This window comes from Nanorana parkeri, unplaced genomic scaffold (genome assembly GCF_000935625.1).
Source record: "Nanorana parkeri isolate BGI_ZX_2015 unplaced genomic scaffold, ASM93562v1 scaffold89, whole genome shotgun sequence".
NCBI lineage: Eukaryota > Metazoa > Chordata > Amphibia > Anura > Dicroglossidae > Nanorana > Nanorana parkeri.
This window is the reverse complement of record NW_017306357.1, coordinates 857,130-879,840: the sequence shown is the minus strand read 5'-3', so window position 1 is coordinate 879,840 and position 22,711 is coordinate 857,130. Positions and strand designations below refer to the sequence as shown.

The 22,711-nt window shown below is 40.6% G+C and overlaps 1 protein-coding gene across 2 annotated transcripts in view; it reads left to right on the top strand.

Annotated features, from left to right (window-relative positions):
* The window catches only part of FAF1 (Fas associated factor 1), a 218,339-nt gene that overhangs the window by 128,538 nt on the left and 67,090 nt on the right, over positions 1-22,711 (top strand). The window contains exons 10-13 of one of the 2 annotated variants that reach the window (XM_018552460.1): positions 766-892; positions 1,713-1,776; positions 2,722-2,803; positions 11,578-11,732. In XM_018552460.1, the coding sequence (XP_018407962.1) occupies positions 766-892; positions 1,713-1,776; positions 2,722-2,803; positions 11,578-11,732 (428 nt within the window). Of the gene's footprint in view, positions 1-762; positions 893-1,712; positions 1,777-2,721; positions 2,804-11,577; positions 11,733-22,711 lie in introns of both variants that reach the window. The other variant, XM_018552459.1, reaches the window with a different exon arrangement.

Here is a 22,711-nt window from a genome sequence, read left to right as displayed (position 1 = left end):
CCCAGTCTGTTTCCCCCACACACATTTAAAATAATTTCCCAGTCCCCCCCCCACACCTACAATGCAATGCAGAGCCCTCTCTCCTGCTTACCTTGTTGCAGGGAGGAGGCTGTGAGGCGGCACGTCGGTCCCTGGTGATTCAGTGGTCGATTGGTAAGGTCTGCTGCAGACCTTACCAATCAATACTGCACAATACTTGCGGCCAGCGTTCACTGAAAGAGCGCTGGCGAAAGGATCCGAGTGCCGGCGCAGACTCAGCTACATCCGACAGAGATGCAGACCGTGTAGCTGCTCCCCTAAGTCAGGCATGCGGTCCGTGACCGCGTTCCTGACTTCTGAGCTGGCTGCGGGTCACAAAGTACCGGCTCGCGGGCCAGTACATTGAGACTCCGGCATTTTTGCTGCTCCCTTGGAATCTGCCACCCGAGGCAAACGCCTTGTTTGCCTTGTGGCAGATACGGGCCTGGTGATGAGTGGCCTCTTTGTCCAATATGAATGTTTGGAAAGTGTCAAGAGAAAGCTGAACTCGCCTGGAGGTCAGCTTTAGCAAAATGGAGGCAATATATTTTGGTGTTGTCCATAGTAGCCAGCCATATTTCAGTTTTTATTCTTCTGCTGTATGGTAAGAAAAGATGCATTTTTGTAATATCTGTATTCCTTCCCAACAAGCATGGCATTAAAGTCAATTTTGCTTATCTTGTCTCTGGATGCATTTATCAGCTCCTACAGTCATTCATCTGCCTTCAACCTTCATTGTCTTAGCAGTGCACAGACATTCACATGATCAGTGATAGCGATGGAGATGACTTTGAAGATGCTACAGAGTTTGGAGTGGACGATGGAGAGCTCTTTGGAATGCCATCTTCTTCTGCACTACGAAAGTCCCCAATGAGTAAGTCACAGACTTACATAGCTAAGTTAACTAATTACGGGTAATATTAAAAGCGCATTATGGGTAACGTAAATGGCGCATACTCACTGTAATCTAAACCAGTCTACTCCCCCACATCAGCAGACTAGCACAAATTTTGGGGATATAAATGATCGCTGTGTGTTAATTTTCCATCCCCAGCCTCCCTAGCGCCCCCAACCAATCTTTTATTCACCTGTGTCAGATCCCGCAAGATCTCAGGGCTGTGACCTTCTCAACAATGCACAATTTGTTTTTTTGCCTGAGTTTGCATCTACTCTCTATAACCTCCATTCATTCCTATGAAAAGTTCATACTTTGGGCCTTAAGTAGTAGATTGAGTAAGGCAGCTACCATTTTATCCTCACAATGTTTAGGGAATCATTGCTTTTTGTTGCCACTAATGGAAGCCAAAATATTTACCTGATCAGTGGATGAGTTGTAGTAATTGCAGGTAAAAATTACAATGTCTAGTAAGAAAGACCACCAATTCTCATAAAAACTCCATACTATTGGCCATCACCACCCCCTTCGAATGATCCGCATTGCAGTGAAAGCCCCCTTTTCTGTTCTGGTGATGGGTTTCTCTTCAGGTCTGAATAGTTTCCAAATATAATTTCAGCAGAAGAGTTCATGGCCAATTCTGGAGCTGCCACCGCTAATGCACCCGCTTCCCTTTATTGTAACACTCTCACATACAGAATCATTGAATGTGACAGTCATTTATAACCGTCATGACTAATATATACTTCTCATGATCTCCACTTACAAGAAAATATTTGCTTTTTTTTTTTCTTCATAGTGCCTGAAAATGCTGAAAATGAAGCCGATGCTTTGCTGCAGTTCACAGGAGAATTCTCCTCCAGGTAATATAGCAGCTAGTTGTCACAGGCTTTAAAGTGAGCCTGTCAGCCTTCTTAAACTTGTATTTCATTTAGTTTTTATTATTACAAGTATTTATATAGTGCAGACAATTTACACAGCGCTTTACATACTGCACATTCATATCAGTCCCTGCCCTCAAGGACCTTACAATCCTAAGGTCCCTATTTCACACACACACATACAAACACACACATACAAACACACACTTACGAGGGCTAATTTAGATAGGAGCCAATTAACCTACCAGCAGGTCTTTGGAGTGTGGGAGGAAACCCATGTAAGCACAGGGAGAACATGCAAATTCCATGCAGATAGTGCCAAATTAAAATAGCTAAAATGTTCACTTAAAAGGGCAGTTCCAGTGTATACTGTATGTTAGTGAAATAAATTACATTTTAAGGAGATATAGGACTGAATGCACAGTGATGCATATGTATTTATCTACAGCCATAGGTGTGTCCCTATCTGCACAATCTGCATCTACTCTATATCACATTTTCTCTGTGATCGCACCGACACCATGGCATGAGGGGGGCGAAAACATGGTCAATTATGTTTAAACTCTGAGGTTTTGTCACTTTGTCCTGTATGGGCAAAGCAACAGAGTCTCCGTAATGGAGTGCTGAGAACCGTGATCACTTTTAGATTGGTAAAAGGGTGACCTATATGTAGTGTTGGATACATTGCATTGTCCTGCAAGCCTGAAACCCTGGAGTGCTCTACTATACCAAATTCAGCTGCTGTAATGGAGAATCCTCTCCCTACTCCCGCTCCACATTGTTGGTCAGAGAGCCTGTTTATTCTAGTTGTGGACCAGTAGAATAATATGGTAGGCAGTAAAGGGGTGCACTGTGCAATGTAAGTGATAGTTCATAGAAGGATTTCATTATTCTCTCCCCCCTCCTCTTCTCTCTCTACTTTCCTAGGTATGGTGAGTGCCATCCCGTGTTCTTCATCGGATCAATGGAAGCTTCATTCCAAGAGGCGTTTTATGGGAAAGCAAGAGATGTGAGTTTCTTTTTAGAAGGGTTTATTTCACAGCTGGGTGTGTTTGCCATAAAATGTGTGTTCTATGAGTATTTTTGGTGTTTGTCAGGAAGCCCAGCCTATGGATTTAGTTAATTGATTGTTAAATTAAAACCTAAAAGAAGGTACATTTGCAATATATATGTAAAGAGTGTTCATTTCAAGTTTTTTTCAAAAAATTATATTGAGAGTAATTTTCTTTTACTTGCTTAAAGTGACATTAAACCCTCAGATTTTTTAACATAAAACAATACTGTAATGTGTGCCTTACTGTAATCCATGGTTGTTTCCCTTCTCTTTGCTGCTCTTCCTTTTTAAATCCTCATGTCTTCTCATGCTGGGGGAGAACTTCCCTTTTCAGCTCAGGGCATCTTCCTGTAGTGCTGGCTCAGGTTACAAGCCTATACAAACCTATACACAGACACCGTGTATCCATTCCTGAGACAAGGCAGTCTGCTGCAAAACAGAAGTTCTGCAGAGCATGAGAACAGATACAGATTTAAAAGGAAGAGCAGCAAAGAGAAGGGAAACAAGGGAAACAAACAAACATCCATGCCTGCAGTACAATATCACTACCCTGTATTTTGCTCGGCCTGCTAACGTCAGATGACGATTATGTGTAATCCATCCTGGCAGATTTCATATGGCTCCTGATATTTTTGCTTCCTAAAGTGTGTTTGCTGCATTGCTGACCAGAATCAAACTTCCAAGGCAAGTTAGAATGTTATTAGTTGCTTAAAGAAACCTATTTGTACAAGGTATCAGTGCTGGGTGTGTTTGGGAATACCTCTCCTGCGTTACAACCTCTTGTGTAAGGGGGTTCTCACATTATCAGCTAAGGGAGTCGGCTGGAATCGTCTACTACAGTTAGGACAGGATTGAAAAAAATAGAGCAATGAGCTGGTAGGTTGTGTTCTATAAATGCAACAAAAACCTAAATTCTCTGAAGGGACTTTACGGAGATTAAAGCAGAATCTGGAGCGGCTCTGGGAGGCAACCAATCGGCTTCTAGCTTTCAATTTCAAACAGAACAAGATGACAATAAGGTAAAGATAACAGAACAAGGTGAAGATAGAAGCTGATTGTGTACTGTGCACAGCTGCTCCAGATTCACTCTGCTCTTAAAGCAGACTTTGCATCAAAATGTTAGGACCCCCTTCCCCATGTAATAATGTTGCATAAAAAAAACACATTCGGATTAGGAGAATTAAAAAAAAATGTACACCTGACTTCTGCATATCGAACAGGTGATGTCACAGTCCCTCCGGGAAGATCCTGGGGAAAATGAGGATCCCAAATTTTGGCAGGAAAATGCTCTTCAGCAGTGCTGGAGAGTCTTCTCACAAGATTTGTCTCCTCAGATCCTCGGGATCTTGCCTTAGGCCCATGACATCACCCTCGGCAAGAAGCTGTAGTCGCAAGTCAGGGAGTAAGGCAAGTATATATTTTTATAACTTTTCTCCTATTCTATGATTTATTTCCTTTATGAACGGTGGGATTTACTTATAAGTGTTCGGCTGGCTGAACTGAGAAATGCTTTTGCACTTTTTACATAAGCAAATTAAAGTGTTTGTACGTATGTGTTTGGAGATTTTTATAGGTCTTATATGTAAATGCCATTACATGTATCACTCATTTTAACAGTGGGAAACATTTTAACATATATTTTAACAATGTAAGGTCAAAAAGATAAGAGTAGTGGAAGATTATCGAATGCAAATAAGAATGACTTCCTAGAGGAGAATATATCTTTTAATTACCCTTCAGAGCTCTACTGCGACTGTGGAAAGTCTCCTTCCCTCTGTTTTCACAGCCCTTAGTTATCTCACAGCAGGCATGTTTGGTATCCTTAGGTCTATTTCTATCCATGTAATTTCTCACTTTTCTATCTAACGTTTAATATCAAGCGCTGGAGGATCGTCAGAGTGCAGATGAACCGGCATTCGAAATTGAGTTTCCACAGTCAATAAAAACAAGATTGAAGGTTTAAATCCCCCGCCAGCCTTTTTGAACTGCTCTGCTCATTAAATGTTTATTGGAGTGCCGGGATTAGGGGGGGATTTGGCGAACTTGGTGAACTGGTATCTACTTAATCACTAAGTAAAACACTCCATTTGATAACGTGTTTCTCACGATATCACACTCTGCCCCGATTTAATGAAATCCCCTTCAAGTCCTGCTTATTAGGGGCCACTTTGCAGCCTAAGAGTCTTCTTTTGCACAGGCGGAATTACGCTTTCCTGTATCTTTGCATGGATGGAGCACTTTATGCTATACTCCAAGAGGATTCAACAGCAGCTCCCAATATACTTTGCCAACTACAGGAAAGGAAGTGTACGATGTATTCACATTTTACACATGTTCTTGAAGTTTCTATCATCTGTACTGATCAAATAGTCACAGGTATTCTTGACCAACATTTACTGCCAAAGTGCAAGCTCTCTGTGCTTCGGACCGTTTTGTTAAAGGCGATGTAAACCCAGTCCCTAAAGTTTCATTTAAGTTCCAACTTATAATTTCGATTGTAAATTTTGGTATTTTTAAATCTGCTTCTATCATTAAAATAATAGCTAGTTATGTTGCCATGAAGGGCCTTGTTCAGGCACTTCCTGTTCTAGGGTCACAACGCTTTGTCCCCGACTCCCAATCTTTCTCCTGTGTTTTTTAACCAGATATATACTCTTCCAATGAAGACTGCAACTGGCTGTGCCAATCAGTGGTCACTGTTGGGAAAACTGCCCTGAGAAATGCCATACAGCCATTGCTAAAGTAGATGCACGTAGAAGGAAAGTGACTGCAAAGAGGCTGCAGGAAGTCAGCCGCACTAAGATGAAAAATGTGAAAACCGTATTTTATTTCAAAAGTATTTATAATTTAGTAAAATTTATTGTACACAGAGTTAGGGTTTACATCTACTTTAATACAGAAAATTCCCACTGTTCACCACAGGCAGAATGATCAAAGTCAATTTAGTGTAACAGATCTTGCCATGGCTGTGGATACAAAGGGAAGGAAAGAAGACACTTCTATGACTGACCATTTGTTGTAAAAGGTACACTCTAGTCAGCTGTGGAAATGTTGCATCTACGTTGACTCAAGAAACACATCCTACAGTACTTGCTGAATGTGTCTTATTTTGAATTTATCTGACATTCTGGTAAAGTCCCTCTAATCCTCCACATCTTAATCATCCTGAAACAAAGTCTGCAAAATCTATTTTTTTGGGTGGGGCGGTCCTTTAGGGCACATTCATGCCAGTCCACTGTGGTAACAGGTTACTTGCATTGGTGTGCTGTGGTGCCATTCAATGGCACCCCAGTGCACCTTAAAAAAATGCTCGGGCGCTCCAAGTACTACGGCACAATGCATTTTGTCCTGTGCAATGCGCTACTGCTAAGGGCTCCTGATATGCACAACAGGAAGCTGCACAATGATCGACACCATGTATAATGTATGATCAACATGGATTTCAGTTTTGTAACTCTACCCCTTTCTTCTGTGCCGTTCACAAAGGGGTGGAGGCACAGCACCGCAACTATCGATCATGCATGGTGGTGATCATAAATGTGGCTTCCCGCTATACATATTAGGCGCTCTCAGTGGAGCTTAGAGAACTCCTGATGTACTAACAAATTGACATTGTTTATGTGAAAAAATAACGAAAACAAAATGTATAAAAGCTGTGCCTGAAATTTGGCTTCAGTTACTCTTGAAGGCAGTTCGTCAAGAGGTTTTAAAAACTGAGACAAAAATGGATTTTGGATTTTCATGATACAGTTAAAAAAAATATCTTTATAAAAAAAAATTATAATCTTGTACCTTTTTAATTTGGTGACAGTTGATGCCATATATGCTGACATATTATGTGCGGTCTTGGTTTTAATTTTTCGGTCAATTATCCAATATCCATTTTTGTATGCTGTATGTTGATGGTAATCTCAGTTACATTGAACCTAACAACTCTTGAAGGGTATCCCTGGCTGACTCAATAGCTGCAAAACTAATGAAATCACTTGAAAAAATAGGACTGAGATTAAGAGATCAAAGACGGTGTAGGTTTACTGATGGAAGTCATGTAAAACACATCTTGAGGATGTTTTGGACTGCCTGCATCAAGCCATAGACTGGGGTGGTCTAGTAATTAGAGCTTACCAAAATTTTGAAGGATAATTTGATACTATATATCACTGTGCATTCAACAACTGCAAGGATTAGGAAGAGCTTGCCAATTTTGGAATGTATATAAACATATAGCTGAGGACACCAACCCATGGTGGTCTTTTGGGGGGGTTTCCCTGTATGCTGTATATTTGTCCGCAGGAAGCTCTGTTCTCCAGTCTGGGTTGGAAAAACTCTCTAACAACCCAGTCACATAGCCATTTCTGCTAATCAGTAGGAAAATCAGTTGTTGCAAGGTTCTACCTTTACCAGAAGGAAAGAGATTCTCCCTTAGTATGCATGGCAATTGTGCCAGCAATGTTTCTTTGCATGTTTCTCCATGGTTGAATGATATGAACTTATAACAAGATTATAAAAACAAAAGGTAAGCATTTCCGAACGATCACTAATGAACGATCGATCAGCAGAAAATGCTGCATAAATCTATTTTATTTTTTTAACTGGTGATCTTGTTTTGGGCTTGGAAGCTATACGTTGTACACAAGTCCATTTTTACTGTTCTGGCACAAATGTTTTTATCATTTCAGTTATTTACTTCTCATGCAAAGCAATATTTAATAAATCATTTAACCTAAACCTAACTCTTAATGTTATTCTAACACTTAACCTCAACTTGAGGTCACTTCACCCCTTAACTTCAGGAAATGTATACTTTCATGTTTTATGTCTGAGTTGGAAGTATCAGTTTTTTTTTTTAAAGGAAAGGGTTTGCTATTTTCCTGATTGCCATGTGGGTCCTTAAAGAATCTTTCAAAAAATGCAGTATTCCACTTAGGGAAGAAGACAAATCTAAGCCTTTTCCATTAAGAACAATTTGCACTTTACCAGTTTGAACAAGCCAAAGTAACTAAGTAACTTTATTTCCATAGCTGATGGTTTTATCGTCTTAAGTCACAGTATGAACTGCTCCAGAAATGTGGCTCTACATTGTAAAGATAATATGCCTGGATAGGAATATGAGAGTTGCTCTTGCTGACTTGTGTCTGGTGATGGGAGTTACAGACTGTTATTATTATACAGGATTTATATAGCTCCAACAGTTTGCGCAGCGCTTTACAATATAAGGAAGACATTACAATCGCAATACAATTAAAGACAATATGGTAAGGAGGGCCCTGCCTGTGAGAGCTTACAATCTAAAAGGGAGGGGCAAGGGGCTGTTCTACTTATATGTCATTCCTTAGGGAATCATTGCCCCTAAAGTCCTTGGTGAGTTACTGGTCCTGAACAATGATATGTATATTAGTTGTACTGATACCTGGCACTCGCATGCTTGTTTCATGTCATTGATTCACCATGTAGTAAAAGAAGAAGGATGACAACCTCAGAGTTTGCACCTTCGAAAAAGTGGGCAGCTCTTCAACAGTGGGCTGTTCTATCCTCACAAAATTAATTTAAGTGGATCTTTAGTTAAAATAGGACCCACCTACATTCATCCAGCTCCCTTGAAGGACTAGAATGTAGAGCTAGGTCTGCTTTAACTGATTACCTGAAATCAGGTAGGCAAACTAGATGTTGCAAGTCATCCAACACCTCACAGCAGTAAAAGAAAGTAGGACCTATGGTAATATGCCCTGGAGCTACAACATCCTGCACTGGGATGCCAATGTCAGCAATCTTCTGGTCAAGTCCATAAAGACTCTAATGACATGAATGCTCACAATGCGGAGTTACTATGGGTCATGTGACCTAGCAATACTGGCTTTGCATCATTTAACCACATCATGAACAAGCTCTATACAGCTCTGAAGTACTTGATTTGTTAATTGCCCCTAGCCTGCCACCATAAAGCCTGTGTAATCTATTAAAGAAGACCCAACTCTACAGTTCAGGTTTGCTTTTAAGTAATATAAAAAATTACCATAAGGCGAAACTGTTGCTTTAGGGTCACATAGTGGTCATTCATGACCCTAAGCACCTGGATATGTAATCAGAATTTATATTGGCTCATCCTACTCTTCAGCAGAGGTCACATGACTTTATGCCATGATATTCTTGATGGGATGGACATAGATACATTGGGTTTTCTGGGTCTTGAGTCCTAAGCTGTTCTTATTGTATGCCAAGTTTTTTTAAAATTTTTTTTTTACTACAACAACAGGCCTGCGTTTTACAATGTTCAGCTTTCCCTTACACCACAGTCTTTCTTTTACCGCGTCATATTTTTTCCTCACCTCGTGTATTGAGTGTTTTCTGCGCAGGTTCTCTTTACAATTTTATTTTGTATTTATTTTACTTTTATTCTTGCTCCTGTGGAGAAAAGAAGGTGGGGAGGGGAGTTAAAAATTACAGCCCCCAAACACAAAGCGGGACCGTGACAAAGGACAGATTAAAAGGTTTAGAGCAAGGTCAATGTGGGTTTTTCTCTAACTAAACACTTTCCTAAGATTTCCTTGCAGGGGAAAATAATGAAGGCCGTACAAGAGGTTTTCAAGGAGTTTGTGCCCTCTTCACCAGCCTGCATTCGCCTGTCCTCTCAGTATGGGGGTTTAATATTCCTCAGCTTTGTGAATTGGTCCAGATGAATAATTGTTGGGCTCTCACTGCAGGAGTCGGGAGCTTATTCTAAGGGCTTAATCACTGTGTAAACAGCCCCCTACCCCTCTCTACTTAGAATAGGCTAGATTCTAGCACAGTAACTTAGGATATTGCATGGAAGTTGCACTTTGAAATGCAGAACGGAGGATGGAGACCTCGCTTGATCTTTTCCCTGTGTTATGGTACCCATACATGGGAGTTTTAATTATGGGAAGCTGTAGCACAAATTTGTGAAGAACATGGGAACCAATCAGCCAACATTAGGAGCCAGGAGGCAATGCTGGGCATCCAGGGAGCAGGGCATAAAGAGGGGGTAGTTGTTCCGGAACCCATGTGAGCAGGGGACAGCTGTTTTCTGCATACTTATTAGGATTTAAAATGAAAAGTATCCAATTTTAATAAAAGCAAGTCAACAGTACAGGTAAAGATTTCATGTACGGTATGATGGTACTGTAGTTCAAAAAGGCCCTTTGGTTTCAAAGTGTGTGTATATATAGCTAAAACGTTTTTGTTTTTTTTAATGTTTTGGCTATAGTAGGGAATACTGTCAGTGTATTCTTTTTTGCTGCCCATACCTGGTGGGACTCAACTGGAAGTGAGAGAAAGTTTCTCCAAAGTGAGGGGGAATTCCCCTCTTAGACAGTTTTAGACAGCTGCCCCTATAGCAAGGGCCTTCTTTGGAAGATTCCCCATCTCCTCCTTTTGGCTATAAAATCCATTCCAGTTGTTGGATTTCCAATATAATTGCTATCCAAAATTTAGGGTGTCCTCTTTGTCCCAGTGACAATGGTCACCAGGAAAAATAAAGAGGATGAATCTTCCCAGCTGGGACAGAGACTGCATTCCCTAAACCTTTCCTATTTTGGCTATAAATACACTTTACATTTTGCCGTTGACAGCAGAACCATCTAAAAAATTAAATAAAATCACTGTCCAATAATAAATTACCGTAACCATTCCCAGTGTGTAGCAACACCACCAGTACCTTGTGGGGCTTTTCTTAAAGATCAGCTAGAGTAGCTGTATGAACAGTGATGTCTTTGAACTGGTACCTAATGGGCCGCACAGGGACGGGAAGAATTTATTTGTATACCTGCACTCCATCACATCTTCATGCAGTCTGAATCTGCTGAAATACTGAAATCTCAGTTAGGTAGCCGGTGTGCCAGCTCTTTGGGTGCAATGGCTAATTTGCATGATTTGTCCAGCTTTGGGATGTAGTTTTTGTTTATTTATAAACATTTTTTAGAGTTTTTTGTGAAAGTTATAAATACGTCCACATGCAGAGCTCTATTAATAGACTTCTATTGAAAATACTGTACTCTCCGTATGAGTAACTGTCTGTTTAAAAATAGATCACTGCAAGATGGATGATCTATTTAATTTTCCCCTGCTACACATTCACTGCCTATTGTACATCTATGGACATCTTGGCAGTTTGATGATGAGATCTTATTTTTTTTCCTCTCTCGCTTTTGGGATTCAAATTATTTTATTTTCTACTGATTAATAGATACATTCTTCAAAGGTCTGTCCACCAAAAACTGAAATTATTTGAGAGGCATGGACTTTGAAAGGCTTGTCTTAATTCAGCCTCTACAGGGGTAGCCTCATGCAATAATGTTTAACATTTTGCATGTTAGCAGAAATAATCCCCTTCAGGATTTTGGCTTCCACCGGCTTCAGAGATTTTCTAGATCTCTACGGACAATCTTGAGGGTTTTTATGTTCACTGATTTTTTGTTAACCTTCTATATTGTATCTTACTAGATATAAATTGGTCATTATTTATGGTCCTTCTTAGGACACCCTGCTACCTTAGCCCAACACCCAGACCAACAAAAAAATTGGGAGATCAAAACATTTCATATTACTTTACCCAAGGTTACCTTAGGTACCAAAGCTGACTGAGATTCAAAGAATTTTTGAATGAAACATCTCATTTACCAGTGCCAAATGCCTTTGTACTGCTTCTTGATGACTAGCATAATATATGCAACCCAGAGTCCTATTATAATGTTTCTCCCATTTTCCCACAGAGAAAACTTCTTGCCATCTACCTCCACCACGACGAGAGTGTCCTCACCAATGTTTTCTGCTCCCAAATGCTTTGTGCTGAATCTATTGTCTCCTATCTGAGTCAAAACTTCATCACGTGGGCCTGGGATATGACCAGAGAAGCTAACAGAGCTCGGTGAGTCAGGGGAGAATTTACATGTACTGTACTCAAATTTTATAAGTAATGTGCCACTGTTTGTTTTACTTAAACACACCTTTGTAAGCCTAGCTTTTTGCCTGCCGCCTTTGTCGTCACTTTGTGGTTTTTGTGGGGTTTTTTTCCCTCTATCTTTTTGCTACATTTTCTAAATTTTTCTCTTCTGGTCTCCCTTCAATATTATCGTTACTTTCTATTCAGCTCAGTAACCTCCATCAGACATGCTGTTTAGGGGACATTTAACAGTAGTCGGAACTGCTGCCAAGCATTTAGCCATGCTTGTTAACCCGGCCTAAAATATTCAAGGCTTTTTTTGCAGTGTGTAATGTAAACTTAATTAAAAAGGTTTAAACATTTTGATTAAAACTGTTAAGTTTAAAGTAACCATATTTACCTTGTCATAAAAAAAAAGATCAGCATATTTATTAAAACAGTCTACCAGATAATAACCCTTCAATGTCCTTAAAAAAAACATCATAATGATTTGGGTCAACAAATCAGACGGTTACTGGCACTGCACCGGGGCACCCTTCTGCTCTTGCCAATTCTTTACTTACTACTTCGGCACCAACATACCCTTCTGCATTGCACCAATGTGCACTACACTTTTCATCCAACATAATAAGCAGGCACATTTTTGCTAGTTAGCCATAGTTCTTTAAATTACACTGCTAAATTTGGCCTGGTTGTTTAACCACTTCAAGACCAGGTGTTTACACCCCCTTCCTGGCCAGGCCATTTTTCAGTATTCAGCGCTGCGATACTTTGACTGACGTTTATTCCGTCATGCAACGCTGTACTGAAATGAATTTTACACCATTTTTTGGGGACAGATAGAGCTTTCTTTCAGATAGAGCGTATTTAAACACCACTGGGGGTTTTATTTTTTATTATAAGTAGGAAAAATTACTGAAAATTTTGAAAAAAAAAAGTTTTTTTTAACATTGTTAGGAAACATTTATTATTACCCAGTTTTTTGGTCAAATATAAAAGATCGGGTCACGTCGGTTAAATAGACACCAAACATGTCAAGCTTTAAAATTGCGCGCACCCGCGACATCGCAGAAAACAACCGCAACCAAAATTAGCCATGGGCGACGCTTTATACGTTTTTACCGCTCATCAGTTTAGTGTTATCAGTGATTGATGGCTTATTGCTCTCACTGCGACGTTCGCAGTAGTGATGTATTATACAACACTTCCGCATTCTTTCAGAGGAGAGGGGACCGGAGGGAGCTCGTGTACCGAGCTCTCTCTGATCCCCTGTGTCACAGGCGACATGTTGATCCCGGGCTCGCACCGGGCACAGCGGAGCCCGGGATCAGCGGGACAATGGCGGGGGGGGACAGCAGAGGGTGGCGGGGCCGCACCGATCGTCGCTAAATACAAGCGATCCGCCGGTTTTACACCCGGCGGATCGCATGTATATTAACGGGCATTGCTGCCCGTTTTTAAATTGCGGCCATTTCCCGCTCGCGCGTGCCCGGCGGCGCGCGCAAAGGGGCGTGTCTGAGTGGATGTCTAAAGATGCCCGCTCAGATCTAGAGAGCTCCTGGCCGGCCGTTTTTTTTTACTACGGCCGGCCCGGAGGCAGTTAAGCTTCATTGACTCCTGGTCATGTGACATAGTAATCAATACTAGTAACCAGTAGCATCTTAGAGTTAATCTTTTCTTGGTCTGACTGCAGCAGTCTGAAATCAGAGTGGTTTGTCAGGCTGGTTTATAGGGGTTTATGTGTGTCAGAATTTAATAAATAATAAATAAATAAAACTTTACGTTGGGGTTTGACTGTCATTTAAAAGGTTAGTCCACCTAGAACTAAACAGTAAAACCATCAAACATTTAACATCTTGTATCTCTTGGGGACCCTATTGGTGAGATCTCTGCACTTGAGTTTCTCAGTCTGCACACTTTGTCTGCACATGAAATGTTTCTACTCTCGCTGTTTTTTAATTTTAATTTTTGGGAATGGCAGCAAGAGAAGCTGGAACATGTGAAGCTGGGTGGATAAACACTCAGGAGAACAGAAGCAGTGTCTGGAATGATGGCAGAGAGATATCACTGAGAGCGCATTACGCTCAACTTGTAATCAAAATATTCCTTTTTATTAGATTGAAACTTTAATAAAGTCTACATTTAGGAATACTAAATTGACTTCATGTATTTACCATGCCCTGATTGATCTATGACCATCTCTGTACTGTTCTTCTAGAATTGTATCTCTTGCCTGCTCTATGGTGGACCAGATTGTCCTGTATAGCATTAAAGAAAAGCTGAGCAGTGCTTTGCTTCTTAACATTGAATAGAAATTTGAAAAGGAAGGAAAACATTCCTCGAATGAAACTCAGGGGCCCTTTCTTCTGAACTGAACTCCATACTTTGTTCAGTAAACTCCCCTATACTACTGTGAACATTAACCATCACCACAGAAGTCCCCCAAGCCTTTTATCCATAACTCCTGGCAGTTCCAGAACCATCTGTAGTGGCTCAATTCAGAAGGATACCTGCTGTTTCTTTGTCGTGCTCCCTGTTTGATTCGGCAGGTCCCTTTCTTTTACAATAAGGAAAATTGCAGTGTAGTTTCATTAGCAGAAACGGCCTTGCTTCACAAGGTTTTCTATGAGCGACCATCGGTGGCCACGTAATTGCTTTATGTTTTTACCCGAGCAGTTTATTAAGTAGCAGAACTTGGATACAATAGTAATAGGCATTTACCGGTCGGACAGATACCTGCAGTGTGCTTTTACCAAGAGCTGACCCTCTCATCCTGCCCACAGCTGTTCCCTCTGGATGTCATTTCACAGAAGATTCAGCACAGTATGCTGTAGGACACATTTCTTCCTCCTGACTGGTGATGATTTCTAAAGGTTGGAGGAAGAATAATATCTGTTGCCTGTAGTAACTAATCAGATTGCAGCTGTCATTGTTTTTACCGTTTGGTTGGTCATAAATGGGCGCAGTCATGTGCTTGGTCATAAATGGGCGCAGTCATGTGCTTAAGTAGTTTGCGGAGTCCAACAACATTTCAGCAGCAGAACCTTGCTGTGGTTTTCCATTTTACTAGAATATTTTTACATGATAGAGTCAATCCTCTCCACCTTGCTATTACAGGATTACTGTCTAAGACCATCCTTTAAGCTTGTATTTGTAATACATGAATTGAACATAGCAGTTAATGAAATAGACTTCATAATGCTGATTAGGAAAAACTTCAACAATAAGTCAAAAAGGCCTTTCAATATATGATTGAGTTGTATTTACTTTGCTACAGCCAGAATACTTTGATTTGGTGGATTTCTTCTGGATGGATATGCAGCCTTCTGTCACATGATTCTGTGTTGCTTTCCCTTTGAGAACAACAGGACACTTTGCTGAGAGCCTAAGAACACCTGGCCTGCAGTCTTAAATCAGATTTTGGTCAGATTAATGACCATTCAGAAAATATAGATAATGGCAACCATAAGGAGCCAGTTGAAGTAGGGGAAGTGATGCACTTATTAAGCAGAAAATAGTAAGTCCCTCTGCACTCCTCACAGCGCTCCTGGCCAAGTACTTGTAGTGGTGCTCGCAGTGACGATCACGGATGGCACCGTGCAACAAACAATGTAACCGACTTTGTCAGTTACATTGTCACCCTGATGAAAGTATCCTGTGCGGTCCCGAAAATTCGCTATTTTATACATGACAATTGACGATTGGTCCGATTTAAATGGACATCAGAGATATTTACTGAGTGCTGGTGATTTCCTCAAGGCAAGCACATGCAGCAAAGATATGCGGGTGCACAGGCTCTTCAGCATCCACCTAAGTTCCACCCAATGAGCTAGGTAACCCAGCCTGGTATCAATAAAGCTTGTTGTGGTGCAGCAGAAAATTCAGCTTATGGGTTAATACACTTATTACACTGGTTGTTTCCCCTTAGTAATTTTTAAAGCCTAGCTCCCCACAAAATTTCAGTTTTGAATTTTTTTGTGGCTGGCAAGTTGAATCCCATGGCTTAATTTATTTTACTTCATGAGATTTCTACTAGATTACCCAGTTGTGCACCACAGCCTTGATTGTTGTATAACAATATTTTACTTTAAAGCAACCCTGTCACCTTGGTGAAAAGGTTAAAAGCTGACCGGTCTAGCCAGGAATAATCATAATACTAACCTGCCCAGTGAGTAATGAGTCAAATTTTAATTTCATGGCAGAGATACCGCCTCTGCTGTTATCTCACACTTAAGGGTGTTAATTAGCATGGTCCCTGCGCTACCGCTCATTGTGGTTCCTCCACCCACCGTGTCTTCTAGTGGTTTAGTGATTGGCAAATGTGGCCATACACCAATCGAATTTTGTTTAAAATTGGTTTTGGAACTTTTTTATTTTCTAATAGTTAATGCGGTCAAACCGACAATTTTGACCATTGTGATGAAAAAAATTGAAGGAGCAGGATGATAAAACATTTTCTCAACCAGAATTTGGACAGTGAATGTGTCATTTAAGAAGTTCTATTCATTCCTTAAATCAAATGTTTAAATCGAATAACATTTCGAATGTCATTCTACATTTCTCTGATGGCATTATGGAATGTTCTGATGAGAATTTTCATATGAACAAGAACCAGTGTATGGTCAGCTTATGAGCAACCTAAGCGAGTGTCTGTAGACACGCTATCCAACAAATCTGAAAGTGTTGAATAGTAGCAGTGCTGATAAATTTAAAAGGGTTTAAGCACTTTTTCCATACTGGACAGCTTTTATCATTTTTACCAAGACTACAGGGTCACATTGAGTTACGACAATTTTTTGTTGGCTGGAATGTACCTTTTTTACATAGTCTATTTCTAGGTCTGGAGATATGTTGGCAGGTTCTTGCAGTGTTGGGAACCAGATGTGCTCTGCAGAACTTGGTTAAAAGGCTCTTTTTTTTTTTCTTTTTTTATTGCGCTTGGTATCCTTCAGTCATTGTCTCCCTTTCTGCTGGGCTTTTGATTATAGTGTCAGCCTTAACCAAATGTCAAGATCAATTTGCAGCCTGGTTTAACTCGAGGTTTGCATTCTGCCAGCAGCAATTGTCCCCTGGACACAATGCCGTGTGTTCCTGTAACTTCAGACTAGGGGCAGCATCTAATGACTTTATTAGTGTGCCTTCTTTAAAAAAAAAAAAAAAAGGCTCACTAATTGTTCACATCTCATTGTCAGCTGCCCAATAATTACTGCACGGGATTGTCAAGAGCTGCACTTGTGAATACATTCTTAAGTGCTGCGAGAAGAATAAAAAAAAATAAAGAAATCAAAAGAGACCAAGAGGTGAAAGTCTCAGAATGCAAGAAACAGGCTGGATGTGCTTGGGGTTTAACAGTTTAAAATGCCTTTCTTGCCCTGTCACAGGAAAAAGGTAAACTAACCTTCTCAGGAAACACTTGATAGGATGATAACGTGTGACGGGCTTAGTGAACCCTCAAGGTATCCGTTTTCTCTTAATGATACGTTTGCCTCAGTTTCCCATTCCGCCAGTAAATGAGTTAAATAGGCTGCAGGAAGATTTTCTTTTCTCAAGGTGATAATCCCTTTTCTGAAAGGCAGTGGTACAGTAGAAAAAGAAGATCCCATTTTTCATTTGTATTCCATTCCAGATGGCAACCCGTGAGAAATTAAAACATGAAGCAGCGGGCAGACCTTGCTGTTTTTTTGTTGTCCTGTTTTTCCGGCCGCGGAGCTAATTGTGAAGTTAATTTTGGTGGATGGGTGGTACAACTTTAAATAACGATCCACTTGTATCCCCTTTTCCGTGAACCCTCTCTTGCTTTTGTTAGGGTCACGTTGCTTTATTTTTTCGACCCTGCAGGGCAAAACAGATTATTTCGTAAGAAAATATGCATTACTTTTTGGTATGGAGGGGCATGTGACTCACTGTCCTTCCTCATGTGACAGTGCTGGTGTTTGGTGAGTGGTTTAGTGCTGTCACATGTGTAAAGTCCAACTAGATCAACTTACACAGAACTCTGACTGAACCGAGCAATGGGGGAGCAAAAGAAGGGCAAGTATATTTTGCTGAGGAGTGTGATATGTGGCCCTGTCACAAAAGCAAAGCAAGGCCCCCTATAAGAAAAGCAAACGTATCTTTGCGGCAGGCAGCAGTTTCAATCTTTTCTCACTAGCGGTGTTAACAACACTTCTGCTATCCAACACTTCTGAGTTTTGTGATTAACGTGTCCAGAATCGGTGTTGCCTCCCACCACTCACTTTATGACTATGTCCTGCAGAGATGTGGTGGGCAACCACAGTGCCCAGGGAGGGACACACTATGCTACACAAGTTACATAGTTACATAGTATTTGAGGTTGAATAAAGACATTAGTCCATCGAGTCCAACCTATTAGGATTTCATTCTAGGAGTACCTGTACCCCTGTATATTACGGTCCCTTAAGAAATCGTCCAAAAGTTTCTTGAACAATTCCACATTATTTGCTGAAATCACCGCCTGTGGCAGTGAGTTCCAGACCCTAACTGATCTTACTGTGAAGAACCCCCTTCGCCCCTTGTGCTGGAATTTTTTTTCCACCAATTTTAGGTGATGGCCTCTAGTTTTTGTAATGGAGTTGATTTTAAACAGTTTATCGCTAATGTTGCTACCACCATTGAACTTTTTGTATATGGAGATCATATCCCCCCTTAATCTCCTCACCTCCAATGTGAACATGTTTAAATTTAGTAGCCTTGTCTCGTAGCTCTGGTCCTCCATACCCCTAATTAGTTTGGTTGCCCTCCGCTGGACTTTTTCCAACTCAAGGACATATTTTCTTAGTACCGGTGACCAGAACTGGACCGCATACTCCAGATGAGGTCGAACCAATGATCTATAAAGTGGCAAAATTATAGACTTGTCCCTGCAATACATCCCCTTTTTAATACAGGACAAGACCCTGCTAGCTTTGTTTAAAGCAGCCTGGCACTGCAAACTACCTTTCAGTTTGTGGTCTACAATGACCCCCAAATCCTTCTCCATTTCTGACTTCCCCCAGCGGCATACCCATAATTGTATAACCCATTTGTTTATTTTTAATTCCAAAGTGCATTACTTTGCATTTATCGACATTAAACCTCATCTGCCACATTAATGCCCACTCCCCTATTTTATCCAGGTCCTCCTGTAATGTTATAATGTCTAAGTCCGTGTCTATTACCCTCCCTATTTTGGTGTCATCCGCAAACACGGAAATATCGCTGTTAACACCCTCCCCGATGTCATTAATAAATAAGTATTGGAAAACAGTAATGTTGGTAGCTCTGAGGGTGAATATTTCAGTTGCCAGCACCAGAAAAATAAGTATGTTTCTTTATAAGATGTCGCCGCTTTGTTTTTTTAATCTGATCAACAGGGTCTCTATAAAGTGAATCTGTTGCTTTGCACTGTAATGGCTAACTCATTTTACATGGTTCAGAAGAGGTCTAAATGCCATTACATTTATCGAATAGTGCAAAAACCTGAAAAAGTATTTTAAAAATAAGGCCCCTGATTTTTTTCTTTGCATTTCAATAGCATTTTAATAATAGCTGAAACAGAGAAGAAATTGCTTTGGAGAACATCAGTAAAGTCTCACATCCGTTCATTTTCCAGAGACACAGATGCCAACATTTTTCATTCTACTCCGAGACAGGGCCACCATCAGCAGTCTTGAGGCCCTTTACTACTATGATCACATTTTAAAAATAAACCTGTCACCACAGGGATACTTGTGAATAAAGCCCAGCTTGTTAGGGTTTAGAAAGATGTTCCACGTACGTACAAATAAACCTCAACTAAGCAGCTGTGCAGAGGAGCACAACTTGGTGTTTTGCACTGTTCTAATTGCATTCTGAGCACAATACTGTCACTGGTGGGACCTGTTATATCTACTAGGGCTGCAACCAATTGTTGTCAACTTTTCTCATTATCGATTAGTTGGTTGGATCCTCTAGCTCTCTCCTTCACGCTGGGAGCAGTGGGCGGGTGCACAGCAAGCAGTGGACAGGTGCAATAGCCAGCCTGCTATTGGCTATTGCACCCACTACCTGCTGTATTTACATTCAGCTGCCGCCTGCGGAATCTTGACACTGGCAGCCGTCCTTCCCTGGCTGAAGCTCCTTGTGCTTACAATTCAATTATAAAAAAAAAAAAAAAAAATTATAAAAGGTGGGAAAAAAATAATTTTTCAGTTTCGGCCTGACAAATTCTGCTGCCGGTGGTGCGTTGCCATTTATTTCAGTGGCACCCCAAATGCGCCTCCCATCCACGGTGTGATTGCCCGCACTGAAACTCACAGTACCACAATGCTTTGCGTTCCAGTGCAGTGCAATTGCAAAAGATTGTGTGTTCAGTTTTATTCTTAAGTAAACTTTGTAACACTGCATTTGTCTATTTTATTTTAAATTAAGGATGGCATTTAATTTTTTTTATCCGATTAATCGAAAAAATAATCAGCCAAATAATTGATTATGCAAATAATTATTAGTTGCAGCCCTAATATCTATCTTTCTGATTTTCTTTTTCTGGATCATTCAACTAAAGCGACAGAACTGTTCTATAAACTGTTTTTCTTTTTTTGGCACTACACTTTTGGAATTTGTAATATTTAACACTGTTCTTGTTATTCTGTATATATGATGATGTATTTTGTGCACTTTTGCTAATGCTGATTTTTTTAATATCATTTTTACATGGTTTAGATTGTGATTAGGGTTGAGGATTACCTTAGTAGGGTATTTTGACAGAGTGCAGTACACTTTATATTTATATTAGATTATATACTTAACTTAAAGGTGGCTCATGTGTTGAAATTCCGTTACGTTGCTGCTCCATGGCTGTTGCAGGTAATGCATCCTGGTGTGGCCTGGCCATGTTTATAACCCCCTTGGAGCTTATCTGAGGTAAGTCCTTCTGATGACGCATTTCATCAATTAGTGAGTGGAGGTCATATGGGGAAGGGGGTTGGGGCTATTACTCATATCTTCTGTTATCCTCTAAATTATATGTAAACCCTAACAATGAACTTCTCTTACTTGTCCCCTTTTGGTGTGTTAAATATACCACTGAAAGTGTTCTTTTATATCTTTTTGATAAATACTACCTGTCCTAGGATGACAATGCTGCTCCTCTATAAATAGTGTACGGTGAGTGAGCCTTGCCACCCTAGGACAGGAAGTGTGTTACTGACCACATCACCAAGTAAAAATAAAGGGGAAAAAAGCTGATTGAAAAAAAAAAAATGAATGCAGCCACCACCACATCTATGGACTGGTAAGCTGCATATATTACATTTTTGTTCTTGGGTTTGTATTAACTTTAAGGGACTGCAATATTTTGAGCACAGTTGTCCTTTAATGCCCGACCCCACTGATTGCCACCTGCTGTATAAAACACTTGCCTTTTCCCCCAGTTGGCATTCCCTGTGTGGCCCTGCCTGGCACCACACAGCCTTTGCACTCAAAATGTCCCAACCAGTTCCTCTTCTTGCTGCTCATGGGTGCCACAGCCCCTGCTATTTCTATGGGTGAGTTGTGCTCTTGGCGACCTCTAGCCGTCCAGCAGAGTCCAATGCTTAGGGCGACTGTATGCCTGCGCAGTAAGAGGAGGACTCGGCGGGGAGGCTTTTGGAGCCAAGGTTTTGCAGCACTGGGGAGGGCCGCACAATTAATATTGCAGGAATGGGGAGAAGTTTAAATATTTTACATGGTAGGCTGCACTCAGGGGAGTGAGGACTTTAATTAAAGGATAACTTACCAAGAGTAGATTTATCATAGAAGGCTTTTTCTGACCTGTTGCAGTTAAGTGAATGTAGCAGCTTCTACATTTGAAACTGTTAAACAGTGACAGTTCTTTATTATTCTTTCCAGAAAGGGCTCAGTTGAAATGGCCAACATCTCCAGGCTGGAAGCCATTGTTGGTGTAGTGCTCTTGAATTCCCTGTCTTGGCTGAATAGCATTTGACACATGTTCTATTTAAGTGCTGTACTTTGTAAAGCTGCAAATTCCTTCATTCCTTAAGGGCTCTTGTGGATTCAATTTCTCTGTACGTGTGATTGAGAGCACTCAGCTTCTCGTTAAAACTGCTCCTCTTCAGCCCTGCCTCTTCAAGAAATCCAGCATTTTAATATTTCTCCGGCGAGAGCTTTCCCTGGTTCAGTCTTCCTGACCCCTGCACCCTCCAATAATTTGTTAAGCATCCGTTTACTGATCCTTGCCGGCTCTTGTCCCACACGAAGCTCAGAAAGACGATTAGGGAAATTTTCTGCACTTGACATCAGTCAGATGTAGGAAATTAATTTTGTTTAATGCTGTCTCAGGCTGTTTTTTTTTTTTGCCTGGCAGTGCAGTTGCTCAGATGATGAAAAACATTAAGATAAAAAACAGAAGCAGACCAGAAATGTAACATAATGGTTACAGTAGCTGCTTACTTTATATTAACAAATTATTAAGTATTTTTATGTTTAGAGTAATAAGGATAAGTAACTCTTACAAGTAACTACAAGGAAACGCAGCACTCCTGTATCTGTCGAAGATCGGTGTGTAATCTTTTAATTCATCAATCATCAGACAGCATATGTCTCAGACAAAATCTTGAATGCATTTAACACTTACTTGCATTTAATCATAGAGCATAACACAAATATCTTTTCACTCTGCTAGAGATCACAGAACTAAACCTGACATTGCTGCTGTCATTTCTGCCTAGAAGGCCAGCACCATATTTGCTCAGGTTTTGTTCAGTATTTTCCTGGTAACCGTTCAAAATTTGTTGTTATTGACTGCATGTACACACTTCTTCAGTAGATTGTGCTGTACTGCTGCTCCATGTCATGTGATCAATCAGTGAGAAAATCAACTAAAGTAGTGCCGAAACAATTAACTGATTTAATAGAGAATTGTTGTCAATGATTCTCATTAGCGATTAGTGGATCTGGACCCCCTGCTTCTCCCAACCAATCCCCCC